The 27,478-nt window shown below is 38.6% G+C and overlaps 1 protein-coding gene across 1 annotated transcript in view; it reads left to right on the top strand.

Moving 5' to 3' along the window:
* Positions 1-26,912, top strand: part of DNAJC1 (DnaJ heat shock protein family (Hsp40) member C1) — a 113,311-nt gene extending 86,399 nt beyond the window's left edge. The window contains exons 9-12 of the mRNA XM_040591264.1: positions 10,407-10,526; positions 24,623-24,671; positions 25,138-25,619; positions 26,697-26,912. Of these exons, the coding sequence (XP_040447198.1) occupies positions 10,407-10,526; positions 24,623-24,671; positions 25,138-25,619; positions 26,697-26,765 (720 nt within the window). The 3' untranslated portion in view covers positions 26,766-26,912. The remainder of the gene's footprint in view (positions 1-10,406; positions 10,527-24,622; positions 24,672-25,137; positions 25,620-26,696) is intronic.
* Positions 26,913-27,478: the final 566 nt, after the last annotated feature.

Genomic DNA, 27,478 nt, shown 5'->3' with positions numbered 1-27,478 from the left:
TCATTAAAGTAATCCAGAGATGTTTTTTGAGGTGGTGGTGTTGTTCAGAACCTGAAAATTACTGCTCGGCATTGCTTTCCCCTACAGATTCTTTATGAACTGGGACACTTTCAAAGAAAGTATTAAAAACTGCTCTTGGCTCTGAATTCTTGAAGTAGGAATAAACAATGAATAGGAAAGGGAAGAAAATATCAGCTCAGAACAGCTTTTTGTAATTTAGGGGTTTACATGAAAAAAGGTAAAAGAGACATAAAGAATATCTGTGGAAATTTCTCAAGGGTTGGAAGTGGTATTGACTGATACTTGGAGAGTGACCTTTTAGTTTATCAGGTGCCTTCATGGGAGAAAAGACTGGTCAGTCTGGCAGGAAGACATAGGACAGGTCAATAGAAGTGAAAGCCAGAGATGCTGGAACAAATATAGTATAATAGCGATCACATTGTGAGTATATAGTTCATCCAGTGCTTACTTTGAGTCACTGTTTGCCACCTTTTCTTTCAAATGATTGATTACTACTGTTAGAGTATCTGCAACTTTCTGAATATAGTCATAACTTTAAAAAATTGTCTTCACGTAGCTGGTTCTTAACTCAATTTGTATTTACTTCTCATCCTTCTCCCCCTGTGTTTTGTCCATTAGAACACAAATTTTTCTTCTTAAGGTATGGCTCCCTACAAGTCTAGGAATAGCCTGGCAGCACCATGTAATACTGCCAAAGGTGATGGTGGAGGAATCAGTCATTCACTCAGGCTTCCTGCTGAGATTAAGTCGGCAATACTTACATATATGTACATATATATGCACACATATAGGTGCACAGCTTCAGAATGATAAAGCTGAATAATAATTCCTTTTTGACCTGCACTAACTGTGGAATATACTTATAAACTAAAATATTGATTTATGTTTCTGAATAATGGCAACTGATTCTGCTTTCCCAAAAACATAGGGGAGCTTGTTATGTTGACATTTTACAGTTACGGACATATTTGCATTTTAGTTTCTAATAAGCTTGAACTCTCAAAGTAAACTTTATGTTTGGGGGTTTTCTGTGTTTAAAAATAATCTGTTGACATGCAGTTAGGATGGGTTAATAGACTGCTTGAAGCTTAAAAAGAATAGATTTGGAAGTAATTGATGTGGTAGCCAGTGAAAGAATCTCAACTATACCTGTTTTACTGGAATTAAGTTGTTCTTGTCTCACATAAAAGTGAAGAGAGCTGCTTAATTGGGGGGTGGGGGGGTGGTGTGTGTGCAAAATTTCAGAAAGGGAAAGGCTTATGCAAAAGGGCCCAAGATTTGTAAGTCAAATGCAAATCCAAAATAAGGTCACCCCAAGAACAAAAAATACTGCCTTTTTCAAAGAAGATAAAGGAACACTGCCAAGGTTTTTGTTGAAGTAGTGGATGATCAAAACATAAAGCAGTTTCAAGAGGATGGTAGGGCTAAAAGGAGTTGGGAATTTTTGACATCATGTATTGAAGACAAGTGAGGAGGGAGTGTTTTAGATTGAAGCATTCATCTGAAGTTGATAAATTAAAAATTGCTTAGAACAATGGTCTTCACTATTAGTTGACCTAAAAAGAACTCTTAATATTAAATCAATTTAATACTGCTGTTAATATCTTAGCAATTACTTAAATGAGCCTTGAAATGGGAGATGGAAGTAGGATACCAATTTTGGGGCTTCATTGAGAATTCTGGGAAGTACAGGCTGGTTAGCATCTATTCCATACTGGGTAATTTTTTGAAATTGTGAAATGAATGATCCTATTGGATGTGCCAGTTTAAAAATAATGGTAAAAAGTCAGCGTGAATTTAAAGAAAAGTTAAGCCTTATTATTTGAGCTTTACAGTGTACTTGGATTTTATAAAGCTTTTGACAGGTTCTGTCAGCAAGACTTCTTATAGAGACAAAGTAATAATACGATGAAAGGGAAAATCTTTAGAGTAATTTGTTAAAGAACAGGAAACATACATTTTTGTTATTGCAAAATGTCACTATGAGAGTTTCATGTATATTTTCAAGCATCTGTTCAGTACTGGAAATGGTCTGTAGTGTGGTAAATTGCAAGGGGTGATGCCGAATTATTCAGGGCAGCACTAGTTGAAATGTCTGTGAAATCACCACTCTGAAATTCCGCTCCTGAGGAGTCCTATCTCTTTCTATGGACTTTCCTACTGCAGAAAAGTTGTGTTCAACTATGTGTTTAGAAATTAAATAAACCACACTGCCTAGGAGTGGTGTGGTTTTGGTGTTCCGGTCTTTTTTTTTTTTTTTTTTTTTTTTTCTCCATTCTATGTTACATATAGAGCTGTAGAGCAGGGCAGAAATGTATTGGACAGACAAATGAAAAGGCAGCAGGGTATGGTGAGAACTAAGAAACTGAATGTGTGTAGAAAGCCAGCTTATAATGTTGATTAAGAGTAAAAATGGGATGAGGAGAGCAGACAACTTCATCACTGGCTTTGTAACAGGAATGGATTCAACTTCATGCTTAGGAAATCCCTAATCCGGGCTGGGGACAGCTGTGAGGGAAAGAATCTCTCTGCCCTTAAAACGCTTGCTGCTACACTTGCTATAGTGAACGACCTGATACTGAGGCAGAAGAAACTTCATGCTTATGTTTTTAGGTATTACTCTTTTATAAGAGCTGTTGTCTATTTACGTTATGTATATTGTTTAATATTTTAATGGTGGAAGCATTCCTGCATGAAGAATAGTATAAACAAAAATGATTATGGTTAAGTTATCCTGACAAGTTTGTAAGTGAATATAATTACTCATATCTTCATATTTACATGTAGTTGCTTTGAAAAATTCTCTAATGGTCTTTCATGCCTGTGTAATATATTGTTTAAGATTAAATTATTTAATTTACTGGGGCCAGAGGATATGCAACCAAGAGTTCAAAGAAAATTTAGAGATTAAATAACTCAGTTAACTGTTGGTTTTCTCGGGTGCCTCAGGACTGAAACGGCAAATGTGTCATTCTCTTTATTTATTGTCAGTGGAATTCAGGGACCTTTACAGGCCTGTGCATCTGATGTCTCTTTAGGGAAAACTATCAAAAACTGAAATAAAGGATAGAATTAATGAGCACCAGGTAAATATGACTTGCATGGAGTCCTGAACATTGCTACTGTAAGGCGAAGTCCTGCCTCAAACCCTCTGGGCTTTGTAGAAGAATTAACAAATATATGCAGGGAGAAGGTGATCTGATTAATAAAGTCTGCTTGATTTTCCAGAAGGGTTTAACAAACCTTAAAGGCCTTTAAGGAAAGAAAGTAGTCATGGGATAAGAGGAGGGATATTTTTTCAGATAAATAATTAGTTAAAAGATGGGAAATGGAGGTTAAAAATAAATAGCTCTTTCAGCAGAGCAAGGTTAGCAGTGGAGTTGGGCTGAGTTTCTGCTAGGAATTGTGCTGCCCAATATATTCATATAGCATAGTGAACAGGATAATATGGTAAAAAGGTAAGCCCTGAGGTGAGAGAGTTTATCAGTGATAGTATTATTTGGAAGAGTGAACATGAGAAGAAACGCTGAAGAACTGCAGAGTGAACTTAGGAGTTTGACTGCTTGGGCAATACAATGCCAGGAAAACTTCCCAGTATGTACATACCAAATGATGAAAATGCTGATCTAGTGGATGACTGTCCTAACTTCACGCACAACGTGTTGAGCCCTCAGCTGACTGTAATACTTTGAGTGTGAGATCTTCAATGAAGCCAGCACTGGTAACATTTAAAACGTAGCTCAGGATCATTCCAAAACCCAGTGCAAATGTTAGAAATTGTTAAGAAAGGAATAGAGAGCAATACAGAAGAATACTTATTCCACTGTATAAACTTCTGATTAATTCTGCTGTGTGCAGTTTGGTACCTCATTTTGGAGAGGCTGGTTATAATGGAATTGCAGGTGGTTTAGAAAAAGGCATCATGGGCAGTATTCTGCGTAAAACAGCTTTTATGTGAGAAACCAGCTGAGCAGATTAGGACTCTTTAGCTAGGAAGAGACAACTTACGGGGCACGCTGTATGTGTATACTATAGAGGGATATTTTGAACAAAGTTGTAAGTGACATGGAAGTCAGTAGATGTAGACTGTTGCCAGTTTTCCACGCAAAGCCAAAAGCTATGTGTCATCAAAGCTAGCAGGAGCTGCGTTCAAAACAGGCAAAATAAGGTGGTTCCTTGTATAACGGGTAGCAGATGTGTGCAACTCATTGTGAAGATAATGTTGCAAATCCAGAAAGTTTATGGTTTCAAGGGAGACTGGAAAAAACATTTTAAGACAGATTCATTGAAAGTTACTAAATAGATAAAATCTATCAAGGAGAAATTCCTTGAGCTAAAAATAATTGGAGTCTGGGAAAATATTAGAGGTAACCTGTATGCTTGCCTTTCTTTTATTCTTGGTATCTGCATATGGTCCCTGTTTCCTCACAGCAGTGGATCTGGAAAGGATGAATGATAAACATAATCTTTCATGTTACCACAAAGTATGTAGTAAAGTTTTCTGGAGCTGCACTCCCTGAGCACAAATGATGAGCATATTGGCCTACCTTTACCATTGCTCTGAAACAGTATAGCTGTCTTTGGTTTTGTGGCTCAATAAAAATGATACTAGTGGAAGTTGGATTTTGAGGAAGCGCTTTGGAAGACCAAAGGGTTGTATGAACATGCGGCTTTGAATAAGAGTTCATATCATTAATACCCTTTAGCAGATCTCCAGAGCTTCAGAAGAGATCTTTAAGAACTGTAGCAGATCCTTAATGTTCAGCAACAGCTGGATCAGTGCCAGCTGTGTATTAGACTTGATAAAACAAGACTAAATTCAGACTTACAGGTAGAGCAAGAAATTGCAGGAACATAGAAGAATATTGTAAGCAAAATAAGACATTATGGGCAAGAAACAAAATCGGGAAGACTTTTACTTTCAGTTCTTAGAGTTGCTGCATAGAAACACCACCTTCTTGTAGGTTAAATGTTTCCTGATTTGCAAAACTGTCTGGGATTTTACTAGGACCCTTGTTCTACAAATGTTTGCACAGGTATTTTTAAGTAGGTGCTGCCTCATGGTTTATTTGCAAGATCATGGACTGGATACACTCAAATCAGCGAATCGCCAAAATTAGATGAAGCATAGCACAAAGTCCTAGGCAGACTGGAAACATGAGCTGAACTTCCAAACGACAGTGATTTTAGTTGAATCTACACTATGTTGATGACAGGAAGAACTGGTCTAAAGCTAAATTTTAAACTGAAGAAATGCAATTATCTCATATTATCAAGTCAATATAAATAACTTTAGAATTTCCTTTATAAATTCTCAAATACTAGCCACTTCCTAATTATATCAATAACACAGTATGTAGTTTTATACTTGCTAATGTTAACAGGTCTAAACAAGTCACTCTTCTTGAGAATAAATGCTTTGTTGTCTAAAAATTTGCTTTAAATGTAATTGAAAATAGAGTTGCTCATTTAAAAAAGATAAATCCTAATGGTTTAAAACTGTCATGCTGAAAGAGGTGGTGTGGAATCGCTAAGCAGAGATGCACATACGTGTAAGAGTGATGCTAAACAATAAGAAAGATGGATGTTTTTTCTATAGAAGGTGCATAGTGGTTTGAGTGAACTAATCCTTCAATATTGCCAGCTATGTATGATAAACCATGTTAAAGGATTATTCTTTATGGGAATGCTATGATTTTTTTTATGTCTACACTTGTTTATTTTCATTTTAAAGACTGTAGACCATAACTCCATAGTTTTATTTTTGTATTTAGTATGGGGAGTTAATCCCAGAATGGGGCTCTTTTTGATGCAAAATCTGAATGCTTGTGTAGTAACAACAGCTGTCCCCTCACCATGTAGTGTCTTCCATTGCTTTACTGTAGAGATGAATTTTGGCCCAGTGTTTCAGTAATATTGGACACACATGGTTTTAGGTGACAAAGCAGTATGTTTATGCATTCATTTGACTCTCGCAGTTACAGTTGGCTACAGATTAGAACAGGGAGAATACATTCACACCATGACCACCCTCATAGCTGCTTGTAGTAGTTGGATCACAGTAGGCGCTGTTGCATCTGAAGACACAATTAACTGTTGCTGAGGAATTGCAAATTCACAAAAGCTCTTTTACAGCTTTAGTGGTCAAGAGTTGGTTTTCTAAAAGCTTTTTCAAAGCTTTTTCAAATATATAAATGTTTTAGATCTTCACCTTTTAAAATTGTCGACTTGAAATAAGATGAACAAGTTGATATTTTAATGAAGCTAACGAATTCTTGTGCTGTGAATTAGCTATGTCATTAGCTACAGTTCTACAATATTATTGTAGTTTTGTCCATTGTTTAGGAAGATAACCTTATGAGTTCTGTAATAGTTACAAATAGTTAGTAGAGTTGTGAGCACATAGGAAAATCAAAGCTTACCGAAAAGGTCTGAAAATAAAACTTACCAGAAAGCTTCTAACATGTGTACATCATTGAAAAGAAAATCTTGATTTCCATGTGTAATTGTTTAGTTATGCTTTGGATATGGTAAGAGAAAATAGCTGTGAACTTACTTTAAAACAAAACAACAACCCTCCCCCCGCCCTCCCCCCAAAAAAAAGAAAAAAAAAAAACCCCACAGTTTTAATATAAATTAAATAGAAAATAACAGTAAACTGCATATTAAGGCTAATTTTGAGATACAAACATTTTCATCATTAATTTAAATAATGAATTCTTCTATGATTTTGGTTAAAAGCCTTCTTTTCAAAAATTAAGTCAAATTTCGTAAGTAGGACATTAAGTACCCCAAACCTTGTCTATAAATCTGAGAAATACTTTAGCGTAATATGTATATGGAGTATAATATAATAAATATATGGAATATATTAATATAATTAAAGTAATAAGGTGGTTGTGCAAAGTGGAGATTTTCTATGTATTTATAATTTCTCTGTAGGCCAGAGTGTAATTGTATGATAATGCATGTAATGTATGTGCAAGATCTCTCACATACACATTATTTAAACGTCTTGCATTTGAATCATAGATAATTCATTTAATACTTGTATTAAAAACTATCTGAATATGAATGTCTGAGGCTTTCTGCAATGAATAAAGGACTACATGGATCCAAACTAGGACGATTGATAAAATCCTTGCTACTATTGGCTATTATTTACTGTCTTTTAAGTGGCAGGTTGTATTTATGCCAATTTATCTGCTTCAGGGAACACTCTTGATAGCAGAACAAAGTGAATAAAAGTAGTTTGCTTTGCAAATGAATGCAAATGGTGGAGCCTTTCGGGAAGCCCTTTAACAGGAGCAGTGCACTTTGATTATGAGTGAAGCTGCCATTTGGACATGGTGAAAAGAGCACGCTTGAACCATTGATTGGGGGAGACAGTAAAAAGTCAGGAAGGGCCCCGTTAAGCTTGCAGTGCAGCAGGCGGATGTCAGTGTGGTTAGAGCACAGTGGGAGAATGACAGGCAGGATTAGTGTCAGGGAGAAGCTTTGCTGTAGTTGTGGAGATGGTCCCTGGGGTCACTCACCTCTGACTGTTGTTCTGTGCTGATGGCTCTGTAATGCAAACTGCTTGATATGTGCCCGTTCATTATCGGAAATGGTGATTAGAAGAGGTATGTCATAAAGAATTCCTTAAAAATAAATAAAATGGCAAACTACTGATGATAACAAAGATTCAGCTCTGCAGTCGTTGCCTAAGATGCTGCAAATGTCAAAGATGGTTACTGCATCTTGCTTTCTGAGGCAAATGCAATTTCATGCCTTAAATTGCTCTAATTGTGTGTTCCTCGCTGTGTTCACTTTTAGTTGGTCATTATGAAGACAGTTATTTTTAACAGATTGTCTTATGTAGTTAGAGCAAAACATTTTTATATCTTTTCATTATTAGGTGGTAGGAGCATCGGGCTTTGTTTTGTGGCATAACTGTGTTGGGGGGTATGTGTTTAATAGTCTTAATGGAATATGAGAATCAACAGATTTCATTCCTCAGTCATCCCAGAATGCTAAAACATAGAATGATTACAGTGACAAAAAGCTATAATGACTGTTGTGGTTTAGAGATATTTTTTATATATAAAAATGAGGCCATTTTCTTTGTCTTTGCTAAAAATAAAAAACTTACATATGCAATTAAATAAATGTCTAAAATTTTGCATCTTAAATTGTGATTTAATCATAGAAACTTTTAGGTTGGAAAAGAACTTTAAGATCATAAAGTTCAACCATAAATCCAGCACTGCCAAGTCCACCATGAAACTGTGCCCCTAAGTGCCCTATCTACATGTCTTCTGAATATCTCTAGGGATGGTGACTCGACCACCTCCCTGGGCAGCCTATTCCAGTGCTTGACAACCCTTTTGGTGAAGAAATTTTTCCTAATATCCAATCTAAATCTCCCCTGCTGTAACTTGAGGCAGTTTCATCTTGTCCTGTCACTTGTTACCTGGGAGAAGAGACCTACCGCCGCCTGCCTACAGCCTCCTGTCAGGCAGTTGTAGAGAGCGATCAAGGTCTCCCCTGAGCCTCCTTTTCTCCACGCTAAAAAACCCCCATTCCCTCAGCTGCTCCTCATAGGACCTGTGCGAAAGACTCTTCACCAGCTCTGTTCCCCTTCTCTGGACACGCTCCAGCACCTCAATGTCTGCCTTGTAGTGAGGGGCCCAAAACTGAACACGGTATTTGAGGTGCGACCTCACCAGTGCAGAGCACAGGGGGACAATCCCTTCCCTGGTCCTGCTGGCCACACTATTCCTGACACAAGCCAGGATGCTGTTGGCCTTCTTGGCCACCTGGGCACACTGCTGGCTCATGTTCAGCCGGCTGTTGACCAACACCACCGGGTCCTCCACTGCCCAGCAGCTTCCCAGCCACCCTTCCCCAGCCCGTAGCGCTGCGTGGGGCTGTTGTGTCCCCAGTGCAGGACCCGGCACTTCTCCCTGTTGAACCTCCTACAACTGGCCTCGGCCATGGGCCCGGCCTGCCCAGACCCCCCTGCAGAGCCTCCTGCCCCCCAGCAGATCAACACTCCCCCCGCTTGGTGCCCTCTGCAAACTGGCTGAGGGGGCACTCGATCCCCTCGCCCAGATCATGGATGAAGAGATTAAACAGGACTGGCCCCAGTACTGAGCCCTGGGGGACACCACTTGTGACCGGCCACCAACGGCATTTGACTCCGGTCACCACCGCTCCTTGGGCCCGGCCAGCCAGCCAGGTTTCTCCCAGCGCAGAGCTCGCATATCCAAGCCCCGAGCAGCCAGCGTCTCCAGGAGAACGCTGTGGGAAACAGTGTCAAAGGCTTTACTGAGGTCCAAGCAGACAACAAACATCCACGGCCTTTTCTTCACCCACTGAGCGGGTCACCTTGTCACAGAAGGAGACCATGTTAGTCGGGCAGGACCTGCCTGTCGTAACCCCGCGCTGGCTGGGCCTGATCCCCTGGTTGTCCTGCCCGTGCCGTGTGACGGAGCTCAGGATGACCGGCTCCACAGCCGTCCCCGGTACCAAGATCAGGCTGCCAGGCCTGTAGCTCCCCAGATGCTCCTTCCTGCCCTTCTGCAGCTGGGTGTCCCTGGCTGAGCTCCGGTCAGCAGGACCTGCCTGGTCAGTCAGGGCTGCTCCTATGCGCTGGGAAGCGGCCAGGTGAGCCCTTCTGCCGGCGCCCTCGGGGGGATCCCGTCCGGCCCCACGGACCGGGGGTGTCTGGTTGGTGCAGCAGGTCACTGGCCCTTTCCCCTTGGATGACGGGGGCTTCATTCTGCTCCCCGTCCCTGTCTTCCAGCCCAGGGGGCTGGGTGCCCAGAGAGCAACTGGTTCTTACTATTAAAGACTGAGGCAAAGAAGGCACTAATGATCTCAGCCTTTTCCTCATCCTTTGTCACTGTGTTTCCCCCTGCATTCAATAAAGGATTGAGAATCTCCTTAGGCCTCATTTTGTTGCTAGCGTATAGAAACATTTTTTTTATTCTTTCTTACAGCAGTAGCCAGATTAATTTCTAGTTGGGCATTAGCCCTTCTGAATTTCTCCCTGCATAACTTCATAACCTTTAATAAAAGTATTGATGCTTTTTATCTTTACTGCATTTTATAATGTTATGTATGTTGTATAAATATTGAAAGAAATTGAGTCAGTGTGTATAATATATAAAATGCCTTTTTTGAATGTTAAAAAAATTTTAACATCTCAGTGTTGGTCTGTGTTTATGCATTTTCAGCAACAGCACAGGGAGGTGGTACCCAGATACTTGAAGCTATTAAGTTTTGGGGTTTTTTTGCATGATTTGATTAAGTTGCTTAAAGATATTTTCTTTTCAGTGTATTAGCTCACAAAAATATGTCCAATATCCTAGTGTAATGAATGTTTTACAAATGTTTTACAGGCACCTGAATGGACAGAGGAGGACCTTGGCCAGCTGACAAGAAGTATGGTTAAGTTCCCAGGAGGGACCCCAGGTCGATGGGAAAAGATTGCTCACGAATTGGGTCGATCAGTGGCAGATGTGAGTTCACTCAGATTTGCATTGTATAGAGAGTGACAAAGCAGAACAAGACAGGCAGTGTAGAAGGCAGACGTATATGGGGGCCGATATTGTCTTTTGAGAGAGGCTACAATCCTTTTAGGACCTGGAAGTGAACCATTAACTAACTATGCAAGAAGCAGATGTCAGCCAGTCTCTCCCTCCGCAATTAACAGCTGTAACTGATCAGCTGTATGGGGGATTCTGGTGCTTACAGATTTGAGCTACTGTAACCCAATAACAGAAAAACAATGTGCTTTGGGTTTTGTAGCAGCCTCCTTTCACTGCAAGCGAATGTTTGTGTGACTTGGTTAAGGATTGTATTTCTGTTTGAAGCCAATCCTTAAAAAATGTAGATGAGCTAATGGTGTTTAGACAGGTGGTTTCTATTAATTAAACCAAAATATCTTTAGAAAGTTTAAAACGAGTTATACGTATTATTTCAGTCCCTTTTTCTGGGTTATAGCATGGTTAATAATGATATTGCGTAAAATTATTAATATCCTTGTTAATTCATATTTTTTAGTATTGCACCAGATATCAAAGAAAGCTTGTACTTACGGATTTTAAGTGTTACGATCTTAAAATCCTTAGGGGCTAGGCTGTAAAAAACTTCTCATTTTCAAGCAATAGATCACTAGAACATGATACAGTGTCTGCTGAGGACCATTTTAAAGCCCTTTCAGCTGACCCTATTTTATAGGCTCTGTAGGGGTTAATGAGAATAATGTTTAAATCTGTTGATGTACATTTTGAGATTAGATGTTCTTTGTTTATTATATTTCTGGATTTATCTTAAATAATGGGAAACAAAGTCTCTGGTTAGAGTGAAACGTAACCCATTATAGCCTTCTGGGCAATTTGTGTACTTCTTAAGTGTGAGGTTTTCCCCTGTTAATACAATCACAAAAATAGATTTTTAGAAGTTACTTTGAAAGATTTAATGCATCTATACAGTTCTGTTACATATACTAGAAAACAAGCCATTTGCATTCTTATGATTTTAGAACAATACACTTTATTTGCAAATAAGTGGATGAAAGCAAGAAGTACTAACCTGCTATGCAAATGAAATTAAGTCTTCTTTTGTTTATTCTGTTTAGTGTTGTTTATCGTACTCCTTGAAGTATTTGTACTACTGAAGTGGAGTGACTTTATTAAAAAACATGCTACATTTTACTAAGCAGATATTAACAGCAAAAATATTTCACGTGGCTTGGTAGTATGCAGTGTGCATGGGAAAGATCTTTTGAGATTGCTTTGGAAAAACTGATTCATTTGCTTGATACTGGTAATACAGACACCCAGAATGGTTCCACGTATACCCATCACAAAACTAACACCATCTTAAGATTTTTTGCACACATTTTCTGCTTTATTCCTTGAGACAGGTGTAAAAACATTCTCTATTAAGAATCCCTTGCATAATATATTTGGTGAACATACTTGCACACATCCAGTACTGGCAAGAAAAAACAAAGCTTGCTTGTGTCTTCCATTATGTGAGGAGTCTTGAGCAAGATGCTGCTCTTTTTAGTGAACTGGAAAGAGAAATGAGAAAAATGTGTATGTTCTGAGAGCTGTCATTTTCTTGTATGAAAGAAAGGAATATTCAGGGATCTTTATGTGTGGAGAAAGGTCTGAGTGTAATCCTTTTTACTTCCAGTGACTATATGATTATTGTAAGTGTTCTCACACAAGTTTTTACTTCTCTAAAAATTTCTAAGTGCTGATAATGTTGGGTCAGCTTTTCTGACAGAGACTACTTATTGGAGTTTCTGTGACTTTTATCATCACATTGTGCAGAGTTGCAGCGATTAGGTTTTAAGAAGAAATACTTAAACAAAAGCTTCCTGGAAATTTCTCTAGATCTTAAACCATTACTGCATTAGTATCAGAAATGTTGTAACTGGGAACTACTTCAGATACATCTGTTTAGCCATTGAACGAGACGTACAGGTTATCCTTTATATTTGTTGAAGCTGACACAGAATAGCATCTAAATTTACACTAAGGATTCTGATTTTGCTTGGGCATCACTATAGTTGAATAAGAAATGTTACACTAAAGCTGCAGAAAAACCTTCTGGTTTTGTTAAACGTTGCAACAGGAAAAGAGGTGTTTGCATGTGCAGGCAGCATTTGCTGCACAAACAACTATTCCTTGTTTCTACTGGGAAAGGTGCAGGGAGGTAAGTTTTGGTGTATGAGGTGCTGTTTGGAAATAGCTTGTGTAGCAGGATTTGGGAATCCCTTGCTTACATCTAATTTAACATTAGTCAAACCAGAGAGAATTTGGAGTGTGTGTTATATGGCAAATGCACTAGATCTTAAAAAAGAAAAACATTCAAGAACAAATCTGAATTTGTTTTTCTGACATTTTCAGTGACACAGGAAATACTTTTTAAATACTTGAGACCACTTCCTGCTTGTTTCTTCTCCTGTAAAGTATCAAAAGCAGCAAGGCTTGGTTTTCCTTTCAAAGTTAGAAAACTGTAGTAGAAAGGATTGACAAGGTATAGTGTGCTTGTTTCTGTGTGATTTTAAACATTCAACCCCTTTTTAATAGTAGGTGTTAATAGGTGTTAAGAAAAACAGTTCAGAGTAATCCAGTCCAAAATAATCTCTCTTTTTTTTTAATCCATTGTTGCTTCTGTCTCAGATACTTCCATACTTTTTAAAGAATAAGCTGAAACCATTCATATATACTAGAAGACCATCAGAGAAATTCACTCACTCTGACCAACCCAAAGAAATTCCATTTTAAATTGTCTTAACTCCTTCCTTTTTAAAAAAAGTAAATTCCTACATCAAACTATATTAGCTTCCACTGGCAATTTTTAAGCAGGATGGAGTGACTTGAGGAGAGTGTTCTTGGCTTTTGTGACCTTTTCAGCTTCATGGTGGTATTTTAACTTAGTTTTGCAGATTTGTTTGCTTCGAAGGTTTTTAAATAAATTTCTGAATTTTCCTCCTGCAATTATGTTAATGAGTTTTGGAACAGTATGAAGCAAGGTTTCTAATGCTTGGAGCTTTAATACTGATTTTCCACATACAAAGAAGGCCCAAAAATTTGTTTGACTCCTTTTCAGAGAGATTTATTCATCTTGGAAAGTTCTTCCTTGATTTTGCTAGAACATGACTTTGATACCCCAGAATCTGGTAAGCATATGTAAATCTTACAAAGCTAAGAGGAACTGAAAGTATACTGGAAGATGAGTAGAATTCAAAAAGGTCAGAGCAAATTTGAAAAATAAGATGCAAAAAAATAGGGTGAAGTTAAAACAGAGAATATATACAAGGACACACAGCAAAGTGGTGGTGATCAGGTTCACAAATAAAAGATGCCCAAAAACTGGCTAGGAGTAGCTCTTAAGAAGCGGGAGGAGCATGGGAATTAAGAGAGATAATGAGTTAGATACAAATCAACAAAAATAGCAAGCTGTAAAAAAAGCAAGCAACTTACTGAGAGTATACAAACCAGGAGGATGGTAAACCTGCCATCTGTGTCCTTAGTTTGTGTCTAGTTTTCACTATTGCACTTTAAACACATGATTCAAGATAAAGATTCCAGTTGAGAATAATAGGTCTCTAAAGTGTGACCTACAAGGAAAGATTATGAAGGAATTCATGTTGTTGAACTGGAAGAAGATAGGAACTGAGGATGTGAGTATTCAACTACCTGAAAAGAAAGCTGTAAAGAGGGAAGGGGCTTTGCGCTGTATTAGTTTTCTAAGACAAGAAGTAATTACCTCAAATTTTATCAAAGGCTGCAGAGTAATATTGTGGGGCAAAGAATTACAATGGAGGTGATAAAGCTGCTGTGGAGCCTCCATATTTGCAGGCCTTTGAGAACAGGTTACACAAATATCTGCAAGAAACATCAATGTAGTGATTCTGCCTGAGGTTAGGTCCTTCTCTTCATATGGTCTGTGATTAGACTAGCAAGTGCAAGCTATCTAGGAGGAAAGGGGGAGGAAACAAAACCTTCCCTACAATTGGAAGCATGTGTGAACTTGTTTTAAGAAATGTAAAATTAAAGCCAGATAGTCACTGTAGTTGGTTAGTAATCGCTGCATGTACCTTAGCTTGGCTGTTCTTCAGTTCAGTAATTCCTAACAAAGTGTTATTTCAGATTTTTTTCCCCATTACTATTCAGATTGGAGGTTTGTAGGCATCTAAGTTTGTTAATTGTAATTTCTGACAACACTGCACAAATAATGATTACTATAACGCCCATTATCATGGATATGTCTACCAGATTCCCCATCCAAACAAGTACATCCACATGATGTGATGCGGGCCACTGGGAAGTGCCTGCCAAAATCCAACAATGAACAGCAGTGTCCATGCTGTAGTGCCCCTGAGCTCATTCAGCTCTACTGCTTTGATTTATGCTCCCTCATGTGATACCAGCATAAATATCTTTGCAACATACTCCTGTGCTTTTCAGCTCAGAGCTAGGTTAAGCTTGCAACTGTGGTGCAGACACACTGTAAGAAGGCTTATTACTTTAACTTTTGTCATGTTAAATATAGGATATGTTTATCTTGTCTCTCTTCAGGAAGACATCTTTTAACAGCCAATGAATAATCAACCCAAAATAGATGAGGTGAAGTTGTGCTTATTCTATCAGTATGTTTAATTATTTAAATTGCTAATTGTCATTTTAGTATGTGCATATTGGGAATTCAGCAATCTTTTCCCATAAAGATGATTTTCAACCAGCTTAATATAATGAAATCTTACTGCTTTTACAACTGAAAGCTTCCACAGCTTTTAAAGTCATTTTTATTGCAATTGGCTGGTGTTATAAATTAGATTTTCAAGTACTTTGATTATGAAAGGGAAATGGAGTTCAGTTAACTCTAATCAGGATTCCTGCCTGCTGACCTGGTTACCTGTACCACTGCTCTCTGTCATCCTCTAAACATCTGTTCTTTGACCCATTTTCCTTGCTGAACTTGTTGCTCCAGGGTTAGTTCTCATTCCTGTCCTCCAATACTTAAGGAAATAATTGACCTTTTAAAACAAAATAAAAAAGTTATGTTTGAATTTCCTAAGCACTATGAACACCCTATAACATAATATAAATAATGAATGGAATGGAGTTTCAAGACTATTTCTGCAAAAATTACATTGTTTGATTTGACAAATGCTAAGCCTTATGAAGATTTGTAGTAATGATTGTCAGCTTTTGCTAAATTCAAAAACTGAGAAAAAGCATTTAGATGTGAAATTATAGAAGTATATTGTACTTGACAATGCCTACCTTTATAGATAAAAAGTTTAAAAAAAAATATTTGCTGAAAGGCATAAATTAATTTCAGTAACTACAAAGGACATTCAAATTGTAAAAATAACAGAGGAAGGAAAAGCTGTCTGGCATGCCAAACAGACTTTAATGTGATTATTAGGTGCAGGTTTTTTAAATTAAAGGCAAAGAGATCTCAGATTTCATACTTGTGAAGTAATATCATTCACTTGTCTTACAGGATTTAAACTGATTCTGTTTGCTCCTGCAGTCACTAATCTTACGCATTTGTGTTGCAAAAACAGACTGATTGGGATTTGTTGCCTGTACAGAAAAATACCAAGGTAGACAGCGAAACAATAGACAGGTGGCTATATTTGAGCAAACATTCTGAATTATCATGAAACCCAAAAACAAGGTTTGGGGAGTGCTTATTTTGTGATATCTCTTGTATGTCCAAGCAACAGATTCAGCCTTTTAAGTCTGACTGTGTGAGTTCATACTCATCATACTTTATATGCCATTCTAAAATAGATTTCTTACTTTTGACAAACGTGAGCTCATTACCTTGCCAGCAAGAAAACATGTATATATGAAATGCATATGTAAAAGTTCATGAGTTTATTAGGTGTTTGGCTTCTGGAGATTGTTTTCCTAAGTCTGTTTTGCATTTCATTTTGTATACTATGTCTGTGTTAACTCAGTAACTGTGCAATCCAGTTGTGGATATTCTGAAAGATTCACCCCTAGCAGCTTGCATATATTTATGTAATCAATAGTTCTTGCAGTTGCTTATTGAAGTCTAAAGGCCTAGCTCTGTGTTGAGGTCTGAAAGGGGTTATGAATATCTTAGATGGGATTTAGATCTTATGTAGGTCCCTCAGTCTGAGAGTGAAATATTTGAAACGCCTGGCTAATCCCAGAGACACACCAGAAGGTCTCTATTGATACTTTTGAAGGGAAGGAAAAAGTGGTTGCTGTTTACAGTTCCCTCATTGTGCAGTTTGCTTCTCTGCAATCCTACAGTTGCCTCTACAGTTTTTGCAGAATTGGGCAGCACAAATGTATACCCAAATGCAAAAAGGATTGATTTCCTTCATATAAAGCATGACTAGCACATTCTTTTCACTTAAAGGAGAAAGTTTTTTACAGAAGACACCAACTTTTAATTCAAATAGGTGGCTTGTGGGGTGGTCATGCCAGCGACGCTGCAACTTTTTAGAGTGGCTTGAATTAATGTAATGTCCCACATGCATCCTGGTGAGCTGGGTTTGAATTCCATTGCAGAAGTCATAGCTTCTGACTCAGGATGCATTTTGCATCGACAGTCACAAAATAATGTCCAAGCATTTGTTGCAGTGGGCATTTGAACCAACCTCTTACCTTATGTGAGTGCCCACAGCACTGAGCTAAAGACTCTTGAACATGGATTTCAACTACCAAAAGAAAAAAAAAAAGAAAAGAAAAAAAAAGAAAAAGCATAGTATGAGGTTTCCAACATCAAGACAATTCTCGTTGCTGAATTCTTCCTCTTTCTGTGTCCTGAAAAAAGGAGTAATTCTGCTGCTGCTTTAAATTAACTATTTGGGCACTTAAACTGGAGAGAGGCTAGTGTTCTGTATCTGGTGATTTAGGCCAAGTTTGCCTTTTTTGCAGGCCACATCTTACAACTGCCTCATAATGAAACTCACAGTTGTTTTGGGTGTTTCTGTTGGGGAGGCTACCTCTTCTCCATCTGCTGTGGCAAAGTTTAGAATCACACACAGCTTCAAAGTCCATAACCATAAGAAAACTGTACTGTTGCCAGCTGCAGCTGGTTGGTCTAAGAAAATTCAATTAAATTCCTAACATGTTTCTTAGTTCTTTCAAGAATAAAAGCTGTTGTCCTTAAAATACTCATTTGCTACGTTAGCGTTACATTCAACATGTCATTTACACAGTGGATAAAGACTAGTTATGTTACATAGTTTTGGGAAAGTTGGTAACAGTGTACTAAGCAAACTGTTGTAAGCAGTGCTAAAACAAAGGTGCATCTTCTGATTTGACATGCATCATTTCAAGAGTTCTAGTAAGTTGCAAATTGGGATGCTTGCAAAAACGGAGAACGATTTGGCTTGGTGCTTCAGTATTTGAAGTTTCACCAATCTGTTAAAACTGGCAGACAATTTTAACAGCCCTTTTAGTGTTTGTAAAGCAAGGCAGTTTATAAAGCAACAAATGTTGAGTCTGTCACATGAAAATAGATGAATGGGTTATTATTGTTGTCTGACTTCGGTCACACAGTTCTTGATACAATTGTGGATGCTATGAAAAAACTATTTAGATCTAGATTGGAAGAAAACTCAGTGCAGCAGGTAGTATTTTGGTTATCAGGGGAGACCTTTAAATTTGGCAGTTTATTCTGTGCTGTTTTGGAAGGTTAGAGCTGCAAAAACCTACTACTTTGACAAAGCCAGAAAGGCATTAAAATTCTTGTGTGTCTGGCTTTCCTTTATGAGAAAAGTGTGATTATAACTCAAATTAGCCTCAAAGATTCAAGTAGTTCCTTATTGCTGCCTATTAGCCTCAACTACTCACAGTCTGTCTCCACATTATTTTTCTCTGGAATTCCAGAGATCTTGGTGTTTTTACATGACATAACTAGAAATGGAGTGTGCAGGAAGCTAACTAGATGAACAGGGCACTGCTACTGGGACAGCAGATTTCTGATAGTTGATGCTGAGAAACTGGCAGCTTTAGTAAATATTTAGAGAACTTCTGCTCAGGAAGATGCTAAGATTATTAAACAATTTTATCAGAGCCCCCAGTTTTCAGTAGCACGATAACATCATCCTTGCAAGACGGTTATGCCCATTTGGGAAGCCAAATGTCTGTGTCTTATGGTCATAACCAAATGGCTATGTCTTCCTCTACAAACCCCACATTATTTTCTCAGAATGTTGTCAGAAACCAAGAGGATTTTACTTCTGTAATTATCTGGTGCGATGCTAATCAAAATAGTATCCTGTTCAGGGAAGGAAGGTAGATTGTTGCCCACAGAAAATTGCCAGGAGACAGCAAATGGCAAAGGCTGCAGAGCCCTGTGGGCATGTGCCCTGCGAAGCTGGGCAGGTCACAGTGCTGGAGACGGTGCTGGAGACATCAGCTGAAGTGAGGGGCTGCTGGTTGCTGCTGTGGGAATGGGGAATTGCTCTTCAGCTTTTGCAAAAGGGCTGTTTCTCTCGGTTTGGCATCAGTAGGATCACTGTACCTGACTTTACAGGGTTTTCCCTCTAGATCTCTCACAATTCTGTGCTTTTTTATGCCTACCTTCCCTGCAGGATGAAAAGTAGCCACTCATTCATGTGATCACAAAATTTGCTTTTGCCTGTGCTACTGAGAGTCTTTTAAGCTGACTCTGAATAATTATTTTTTTTCTCCTGTATATCTCTGGAGCTTCGATTGTCCCATCTGAAAGAAGTGGCAGGTGTCCAGGGTAACAAGAGATTTAACATTTGGATGTTCATGATGAGGAATGTTTTTACTCCTAGGTGTCTCATTGAGTAGCAACTAGTCTTGTGATCCAGACTAATTGTCAGCAGTACAGGAGGAAACCATCTCTGTCTGGCTTTCATCACATAAAATCATCCCACTAATCCCACTTGCTTTCGATAAAATCTTTTTGTAGCTGAAGAGCTATTGAAACTGAATTCAGAAGGGAGTTCTCAGAAGCAAACTGTTCATGTGGCTTTTTTCTTTAGGTCCCACAGTAAGATGGTTTGATTTCTGCTTCAGCAATTTGATTGCTTGCATCCAACCTTTTGGGGGTTTTTGGTCATCTTTCTCAATCTAAAAAAATCTTTTTCACTGTGCATGTGATTACCTGACTTCATTTGTGATGTGTGTTATCCCTGGTGGACTACAGGGATGCCTAGGTTATTTGGGCAGGGAAACAGAAATGTTTAAAGCTGATTTCTCTAAAATAATGCAGCGTGTCTGTTCAGCAGTACAAATACTTGCAGGAATATGAGATCTGCCCTCTTCTGTTTTAAATCAATTTCACAGTCCTGATCCTTATTATTTAAGGTGTCCCCAGACCCAGCATTACTTAAGAACTGGCTAATACTCTGGTGAAAGCTGTTGTCAATAACAGCAGGCTTTTAGCACAACTTTTCAGTCATGATAAAACTCATAATTTAATGTACATGAAAACTGTAATTTTAAAGCATTATGCAGGAACAATCAGCAATAATAACTAGAAGAGTGATTCTATAGCTGCTTCATACTTTGAATAACAGTATTTCATTAGGTAACAGGTAACATACTTGGAAAAAGTAATAATATAAGCAAGTTATAAGAAATTGAGTAGAGAAAGCAACAGAGCAACTTACATTGCGTAACAGTGATTTTTTTTAAAAAAAAATCACTGTTAAGAACTACCTAGTTCTTAACACTACCCACCACAGGAGAGGGAATTTAAATTGGTATTGAGGATATCAGAAAGTATGGAGGAACTGGCAAAGAAGAGTCTGCAAACTTGAGTGGCAAGAGCAATGATTAAACTCAAACAGATGAAATTGAAATACAATTTCTTGTGTTCCATAGGTTGGATTCCTAATAATCCTTAGTAGTTTAATACTGACATGTTATGATTCTTGCCCTGTCAGCATCTTTAACAGCAATGACAGTTGAAGCTGATGGACAAATAAATCTTAAGTCTAAATAAGTGATACCTGAAGTCAGTGCAAAGAGCTGGAGTAGACATGAGCTGTACATAGCACCTGGAAAAGGTCTTGCAAAAACATCCATAAGAAGAAAGATGACCAAAAAAAAAAAAAACAAATAAAAGAGAGAATAATAGACAAATAATCTTCTCATGTAACCTGTGAATGATGATAGTAAAGCGGTAAGTAAAAAGATTGATGACTTGTCAAACTTAAGTCAACTGAAGGTGCTTGTTTAGCGTTTGAAATTGTAGATTTTCAATATCTAAACCATACACACAGTTGTTATTTCCAGCTTACCTGCTGAATGTTCAAATTGAAAGTCCATCAAAATGTGGACAGATGCCATAATACCTTCAGAAGAGAAAGCATTGGAAATATTAGGTGTGATAAATGGAGTAACTTACTACAAATGCTACATTTGGGTCCACCAAGTTGCTATGGCTGAAGTTAGCTAAAATAAGATAATCTATGGCAAGACTGGTACTTCTGAACTTTTCGCATGTACAGGGAAATGTGAAATGCCAGTAGAAGCTAGGAATAAACCAAAATACTTCACTGTTCTAGTGGAGAGGCCTGGTTTAGATTCTAATTCAATCAGATGTAATATGCAGCAAAATTTGTATTTATTATGGGATACTGACACTGACCTAATTTGGGAACGTCTGTCTTGCAAAGGAAACTTGAATCCAGCATATTGATTTGCACCACTTCCAGTGCAAAGTTTGTTGCATGTGTAGTCTCAGTTTGAAGGATGAAATGGTTAGTTGCCAACCTCTGAAAAGTCAGAGTTGAATGTAGAGACAACTGAACATTGGCATTGAGGTAGCAACTCGGTATACTGCTTGCGATTTGTTCTGCTCTATTTTCTTAAGGGAATCTTTCTGTCTTTTTTCCTGTCTTCTTGGCCTTATGAGTAAGCTGTAAATCTTTGAAAGAAGTACTTTTAAAATTGCAAAATGGTACAGAAACCCTTTTTCTGGAATGCATGAACGTAGATAGATAATGCCTTGCCATATTCACATCCACGGCATCATTGCAGAAATCCTCTAAAGGATCAGCTGCTTGTTTGCATGGCAAGTTCTTCTCACTCGTTTCAAGGTAATCTATTATAGTCCAGTTTATATAATACAGTTTGTAGTTAAGAGATGCGTAGCGGGACAGCACTCAGGATCCATTCTGTTCAGCAGGCAAGAATGGATTCCCCTCCACTCAGCCTTCATAGGCTTCATAGTAGGGAGACACTAATAATAATGAAAATGGAGCACGACTATTTTAATTTTTATTATTTTAGACTATAAGCTCTTCAAGGAAGGTAATTTATGTTAGTGGATCATCTGTTTTTAAGGAGAATCACAGAATCACAGAATGGTCAGGGTTGGAAGGGACCTCTGGAGATCATCTAGTCCAGCCCCCTGATAAAACAGGTTCACCTAGAGCAGGTTGCACAGGATCGCGTCCAGATGGGTTTTGGATGTCTCCAGAGAAGGAGACTCCACAGCCTCTCTGGGCAGCCTGTTCCAGTGCTGTCACCCTCAAAGTCAAGAAGTTCTTCCTCACATTCAGGTGGAACTCCCTGTGTTGCGGTTTGTGCCCGTTGCCCCTTGTCCTGTCGCTGGGCACCACTGAAGGAGCCTGGCCCCAGCCCCTGGACACCTGCCCCTAAGGTATTTGGGTGCATCGGTGAGATCCCCTCTCGGTCTTCTCTTCTCCAGGCTGAACCGGCCCAGCTCTCTCAGCCTTTCCTCATCAGGGACACGTTCCAGTCCCCTCATCATCTTTGCAGCCCTCGGCTGGACCCTCCCCAGCAGTTCCCTGTCTCTCTTGAACTGGGGAGCCCAGAACCGGACACAGCACTCCCGATGCGGCCTCACCAGGGCACAGCAGAGGGGGTGTCACCTCCCTCGACCTGCTGGCCACGTTGCCCCTGATGCCCCCCAGGGTACCACTGGCCTTCTCGGCCCCACGGGCACACTGCTGGCTGACGGGCACCTTGGTGTCCAACAGGGCTGCCAGGCCCTTCCCCGCAGAGCTGCCTTCCAGCAGGTCAGCCCCAGCCTGTGCTGGTGCGTGGGGTTACTGCTCCCCACGTGCAGGACCCTACACCTGCCCTTGTTGAGCTTCAGGAGGTTCCTCTCTGCCCAGCTCTCTGGCCTGCCCGGGTCTCGCTGAATGGCAGCGCAGCCTCTGGGCTACCAGCCACTCCTCCCAGTTTGGCATCATCAGCAACCTTGCTGAGGGCACACTCTGCCCCTTCATCCAGGTCACTAGTGAGTAAGTTGAACAAAATCCATCTCGGGCTTTTAAAATCAGGATCATGCAGATCCCAGACAGAACTGTTAGTGCTACTTAGAATTATCTGTTCATATTAGTATTCCATGATTTCTCTTTGAACAGTTAAAATTTTATCATACTGCAACAGTACAAACTGGAGTGTTCTATGCCAGATACCTACGTCTAGATAAAGATTTTGGTTAATTGGAGTTGGGATTTTTTTTCTTTTTTGTTCACAGAGTTTGCATTTAAATTTAATCATCAACTTTCATTAAACTTATCAGCCCAGAAAATGAGGCTTAATTTGTTAAGTCTTGCTGTCATTTAGTTAAGGAGATCCAGCACTTGCCTATTTTTAAAGCAAAGTCCTGTAATTTCAAGAGCAGAAAGGTGGGTGGGAGGAACCAAAACCAGACTAGATTAGAAGCAGATGGTACCAAAGTATTTTAACTACTGATGTACTCACAAATCTTGCATAGAACAAAAATCCTGAGTCTTTTTATTTTCTTCTTCTAATTCCAGCAAATAGCTGTACAGGCCCCTGGCATGTTGCTCTCCAGTGCAGCTCAGCATAGAGAATAATTGTTATTAACATTAGTTAGCTAAAACAGCAAAGTCTATGCTGTGGCTCTGAAGACCTGAATGATTTATATTGCGGGTAAATATGATCCCACAGGGAGGAATTTCTGACTTATTTTGTATATATTATTGGTTTTTTTAAGTTATTTTTGCTCTGGGCAGCACGCTACCAAGTGCTTTACACTAAACAGATGTTAACATCTGTAGTCCCAAATTCAAATAGCAGGAAACACAGGTTACCCATCCCAGGTAGTATTGGCTCTGATTCATTGTGTTGCCTGGTTACATTTTAATTGAGTGGCTCAGACTGCTTGATTTCGATTTCTAGCTTTTTCACAAAGACCTCATATTCAAAAAACCTGAAATTAAAATCTGGCCTTCATAAAACATTTTCAGTACTTAAAAGTGTGTATGTTTCTTTGAGTACTACATTTTAAGATGCTTTTATTTGGTACTTGAATTTCAGATCTAGCATCTGTGTTAGATCAAATGATCTAAGTGATTAAAAGGATCTTAATTTTAAATTAAGCCTGTCATCTTCGTTATCTATGGTAAGGCCTAGAAATTTGGGATGGGGAAGCTCCTTACTCTGGGTGGGAGAAAGCCTGCTTGTTTCCTTACTTAAGTAAAAATGAAAATGTTAAATCTGGTGTTACTTTTCTCCCAGGATACAAATTTTGGTATACATGGAGAGGCTGACGCAGGCAGCTCTCCATCCTTTGGATTCTCAGTAATAAATCTTTTTCCTGAAATATTAGAACTTAGGAGGTGTCTTCGCTGATCTTTGGTGTTCAGACTGTTAGATTTAATTTGGGACTGCATGCCTGTCCATTAGCATGCTTTGTCATCTGGACTTACGTGGGTTCTTTTGTTCAGTATTGAGAAACTGATATATAGAAGATAACTCATTGTTTCCTTCCCCCCCCCCCCCCCTCCCCCCCCCGTGGTATTTTTAGGTTAGAGAATTAAGGTTTAACAATTAAAGAAAAAACCTGAATATCAACTGTGATGTATTATGTTGATAGAAATGTGTAGCATCACTTACATTATTTTAATAAGCTAGGAATGTTTTAGAAAGGACAAAGTCTAGAAAGTTAGGTTTTGCCAGTTTGGAATCTTTATATGAACAAAGCCAGCAGAAGAACATCAGCCTCGCAGTATTTAATGTATGTTCAATGTTGGTGTTTTGCAGCAACCTGCTAATGAATTCTTCAATAACCTGAACAATGTAATTTTTTAATAGTCCTTTCTCTTGTTGTTTTCATGCAGGTTACCATGAAAGCCAAAGTACTGAAGGATCCCGTTACGTATACACCAGGTGTGTGCTACCAGATCCTCACTGATGCTTCCAAAAAGCACCATATTTGGATTACAGCTATGCAAGTACACTGCATTTGGTACCTTTCAGGGCATGCTTTGCTAAGAGACTTTTGCAACCTTGCCTTACTTTGAGCAAAGAAGTGATGGGTATTCTAAGGGAATGTTTCCCTGTAGTTACATCCTTCCAGGCTTTCTTAGTCAGTTTATTCTGGGTTTTGTTCATTTGTTGAGACTGTTCTGTTTGTTTGTATCAGTGTGGTAACCAGATAAGCTCATAATTGGCAAAGTTCATTGCTTCGTAACAAATAATTTGATTTCTTGATAAGCATTTTCCTTAAGCCCTTAATCTGGAAGGTTTTTCCCCTCTCTGCACTGTTCTGAGTACCTTTTATATGTGGGCAGTTCCCTGCTTGTTTGTGGTTTGCTTTATTTTTTTAGAAGTGTAACAACAATACTTCCAACAGGTATCATTAGGCTCTCTGAGCTTAAAACACTGGCCCAGAATTCCAAGAACGTCAAAGTCAACGTGAATTTGCCAGACTACATAATCACCCAGCGGGAAAGGGAAGAGGAAGAGGAGGAGGAGGAGGGGAACTATGATCATATCCCAGAGCAGGTGCATGTCCAAATGGGTCAAAAGGAGACTATTGCAAGTGAAACTAGACACCGCAAACGAAGAATTGTCAAAGCACCTGAAACGACTCTGCTAGCAATGAAAGAGGTACCAGAAGAGAAGGGCAGAGGAAGACGCCAGAAAGACTTTGATAACACTGAGCAAGAGGAAGACAGTGATAATGAGAGCAGAAAAAGAGAGAAAAGCCGTATCCCAGAAGAACTGTGGACTCAAAATCAACAGAAACTTCTTGAAATGGCCTTGCAGCAGTATCCAAAGGGAACATCGGATCGCTGGGATAAAATAGCGAAATGTGTTCCTGGAAAAAGCAAGGTATGCTTAGTTTTGTTTGAACTATAGTATAAATTGAGGGGAAACATATTTTCTACAGGTTTGTGATTACCTTAAGAACTGAGGGTCCATGCAGACAGGTTAGGTCTTTACTTAGCCTATTAGTCCAGACACAGTCGACCTAAAGAGCATCACTGTCATGTTTGTTGTTTTTATTTAAAATAGATTTCCACATAATTCAGTTTGTTTGATTTATTAGAGAGAATGTTGAAATACCTTCTTTTTCTTTTGAATACCTACCTCTCCTCTGCCTTTCAGATCTTTAATTGCAGGACAGATTAGATTTTAAACCAAATTTTTATTCAAAGTCAGTAACCAAATGTTGGTTAGCTGCTTTGCTTACACTTTTACAATAGCTTTCTCAACCCATCTCAATGAACAAAGTAAGTAATCCATCTCTAAGTGTTAAATGCTCAATAATCTGATGTTCTTTTTGTAAGTGTACTCTTTAAAACAGCATTCAGTGTCATTGATACAGTTGGTCTGTGCTAGATTTTGTAATAGTTGTGTGCTTGCTTCAGTCATTGTAGCAGCAAAAAATCCTTACTTTTTTTTTTTGTGCCAAACACAGCATGAGAAAGCAGGAAGATTGGGTGGGGGATTTGAGTGTTTCTTTGGCTCTGAAGCTGTTCAACAGTATCTGGTATCAGCAGGTGCTATGTTAGCGACTGTAAAGGCTTGTCTTAACCTACCTGCGGTGTGGCTCGTACCAGAATAACTGTTCTGAAATAGATATTACAATACAATGGTTTAATAATTGCTTTTAGAGTCATTGTCAGGAAGTACTGAGCAACTGTTTTCTTGGGTTTGCGTGCGCTAAAGAGAGAAATTATCCATTAAGAAACATAAATTGCAAGTTCATTTTTCTGATCTGCTCTTCACTATATGTAGATTCTCCTGAAATTCAGTGTGCAACTTAAAAAACAAAGCCAAAAAAAGACCCCAGAAAAACCCACACAACCCTGAGAACCTAGCTCTTCTAGAATGAGGTAGCATGAGGAGAGTTAAAGCAATACTAAAGTATCAAACTTTAATCAACACTTTCATTTTTCCTTTTAGGACGAGTGTATAGCAAGATACAAGTTGCTTGTTGAACTGGTACAAAAGAAAAAAATGGCCAAAAGCTGAATGTTCTGAGCAGAAGAGATGTAGCTCATCTTTGTCAAAATGTGGTTTTAAATCTCATATGCAGGAAACTGCATTTTTGTACCTCAGTATTTCTATATGTCAGGTGCCTTAGTAAAAGAAAATATTAATAAATCTTATACCATCTTACCTATTCTGTGTTGAAGAATGAAGGTGTATTTTTGTGTTGGAGAGCTGCTTATGCGGATGTGTGGTAACAACATCTTAAAAATTAGTGGACCTTCAGGAAAGCCCACACTGATAATTGCACGCTGGAACTGGTAGGTTTACAGCCAATGAATATACATTATTTATATATATATATATATATATATAAAAGAACGTGTTGTTTTGGTTTTTTTTTGAAAGAGGCATTTGATCTGAAACTGTTTAGCAAGCACGAGAGTAATTGAATTCTGCACTCAGCATATATTTTTCTTCCTTGTAGCTGTAAATCCGAGACCATATGCTTATAAGCATGTCTGCTGCTACATGAAATGTCTATTCATTCTAACAGTATTTTGAAGTAAGTAGTATTTCTGATGTTAACTTCCACATACATTTATATGCACCTGCAATATAATACCTGTTTTACCAACCCTGCAGACTAATACACAGTGATATTTGATAGTGCCCTTAACTTGGTAAAGTTGAAATGGGTAAGAACATTAAAGGCCTTAAGTTCTTAATTAGAATTAAAATATACAAGGCATATA

This window comes from Falco naumanni, chromosome 4 (assembly GCF_017639655.2).
Source record: "Falco naumanni isolate bFalNau1 chromosome 4, bFalNau1.pat, whole genome shotgun sequence".
NCBI lineage: Eukaryota > Metazoa > Chordata > Aves > Falconiformes > Falconidae > Falco > Falco naumanni.
This window is presented reverse-complemented; position numbering and strand designations above follow the sequence as displayed.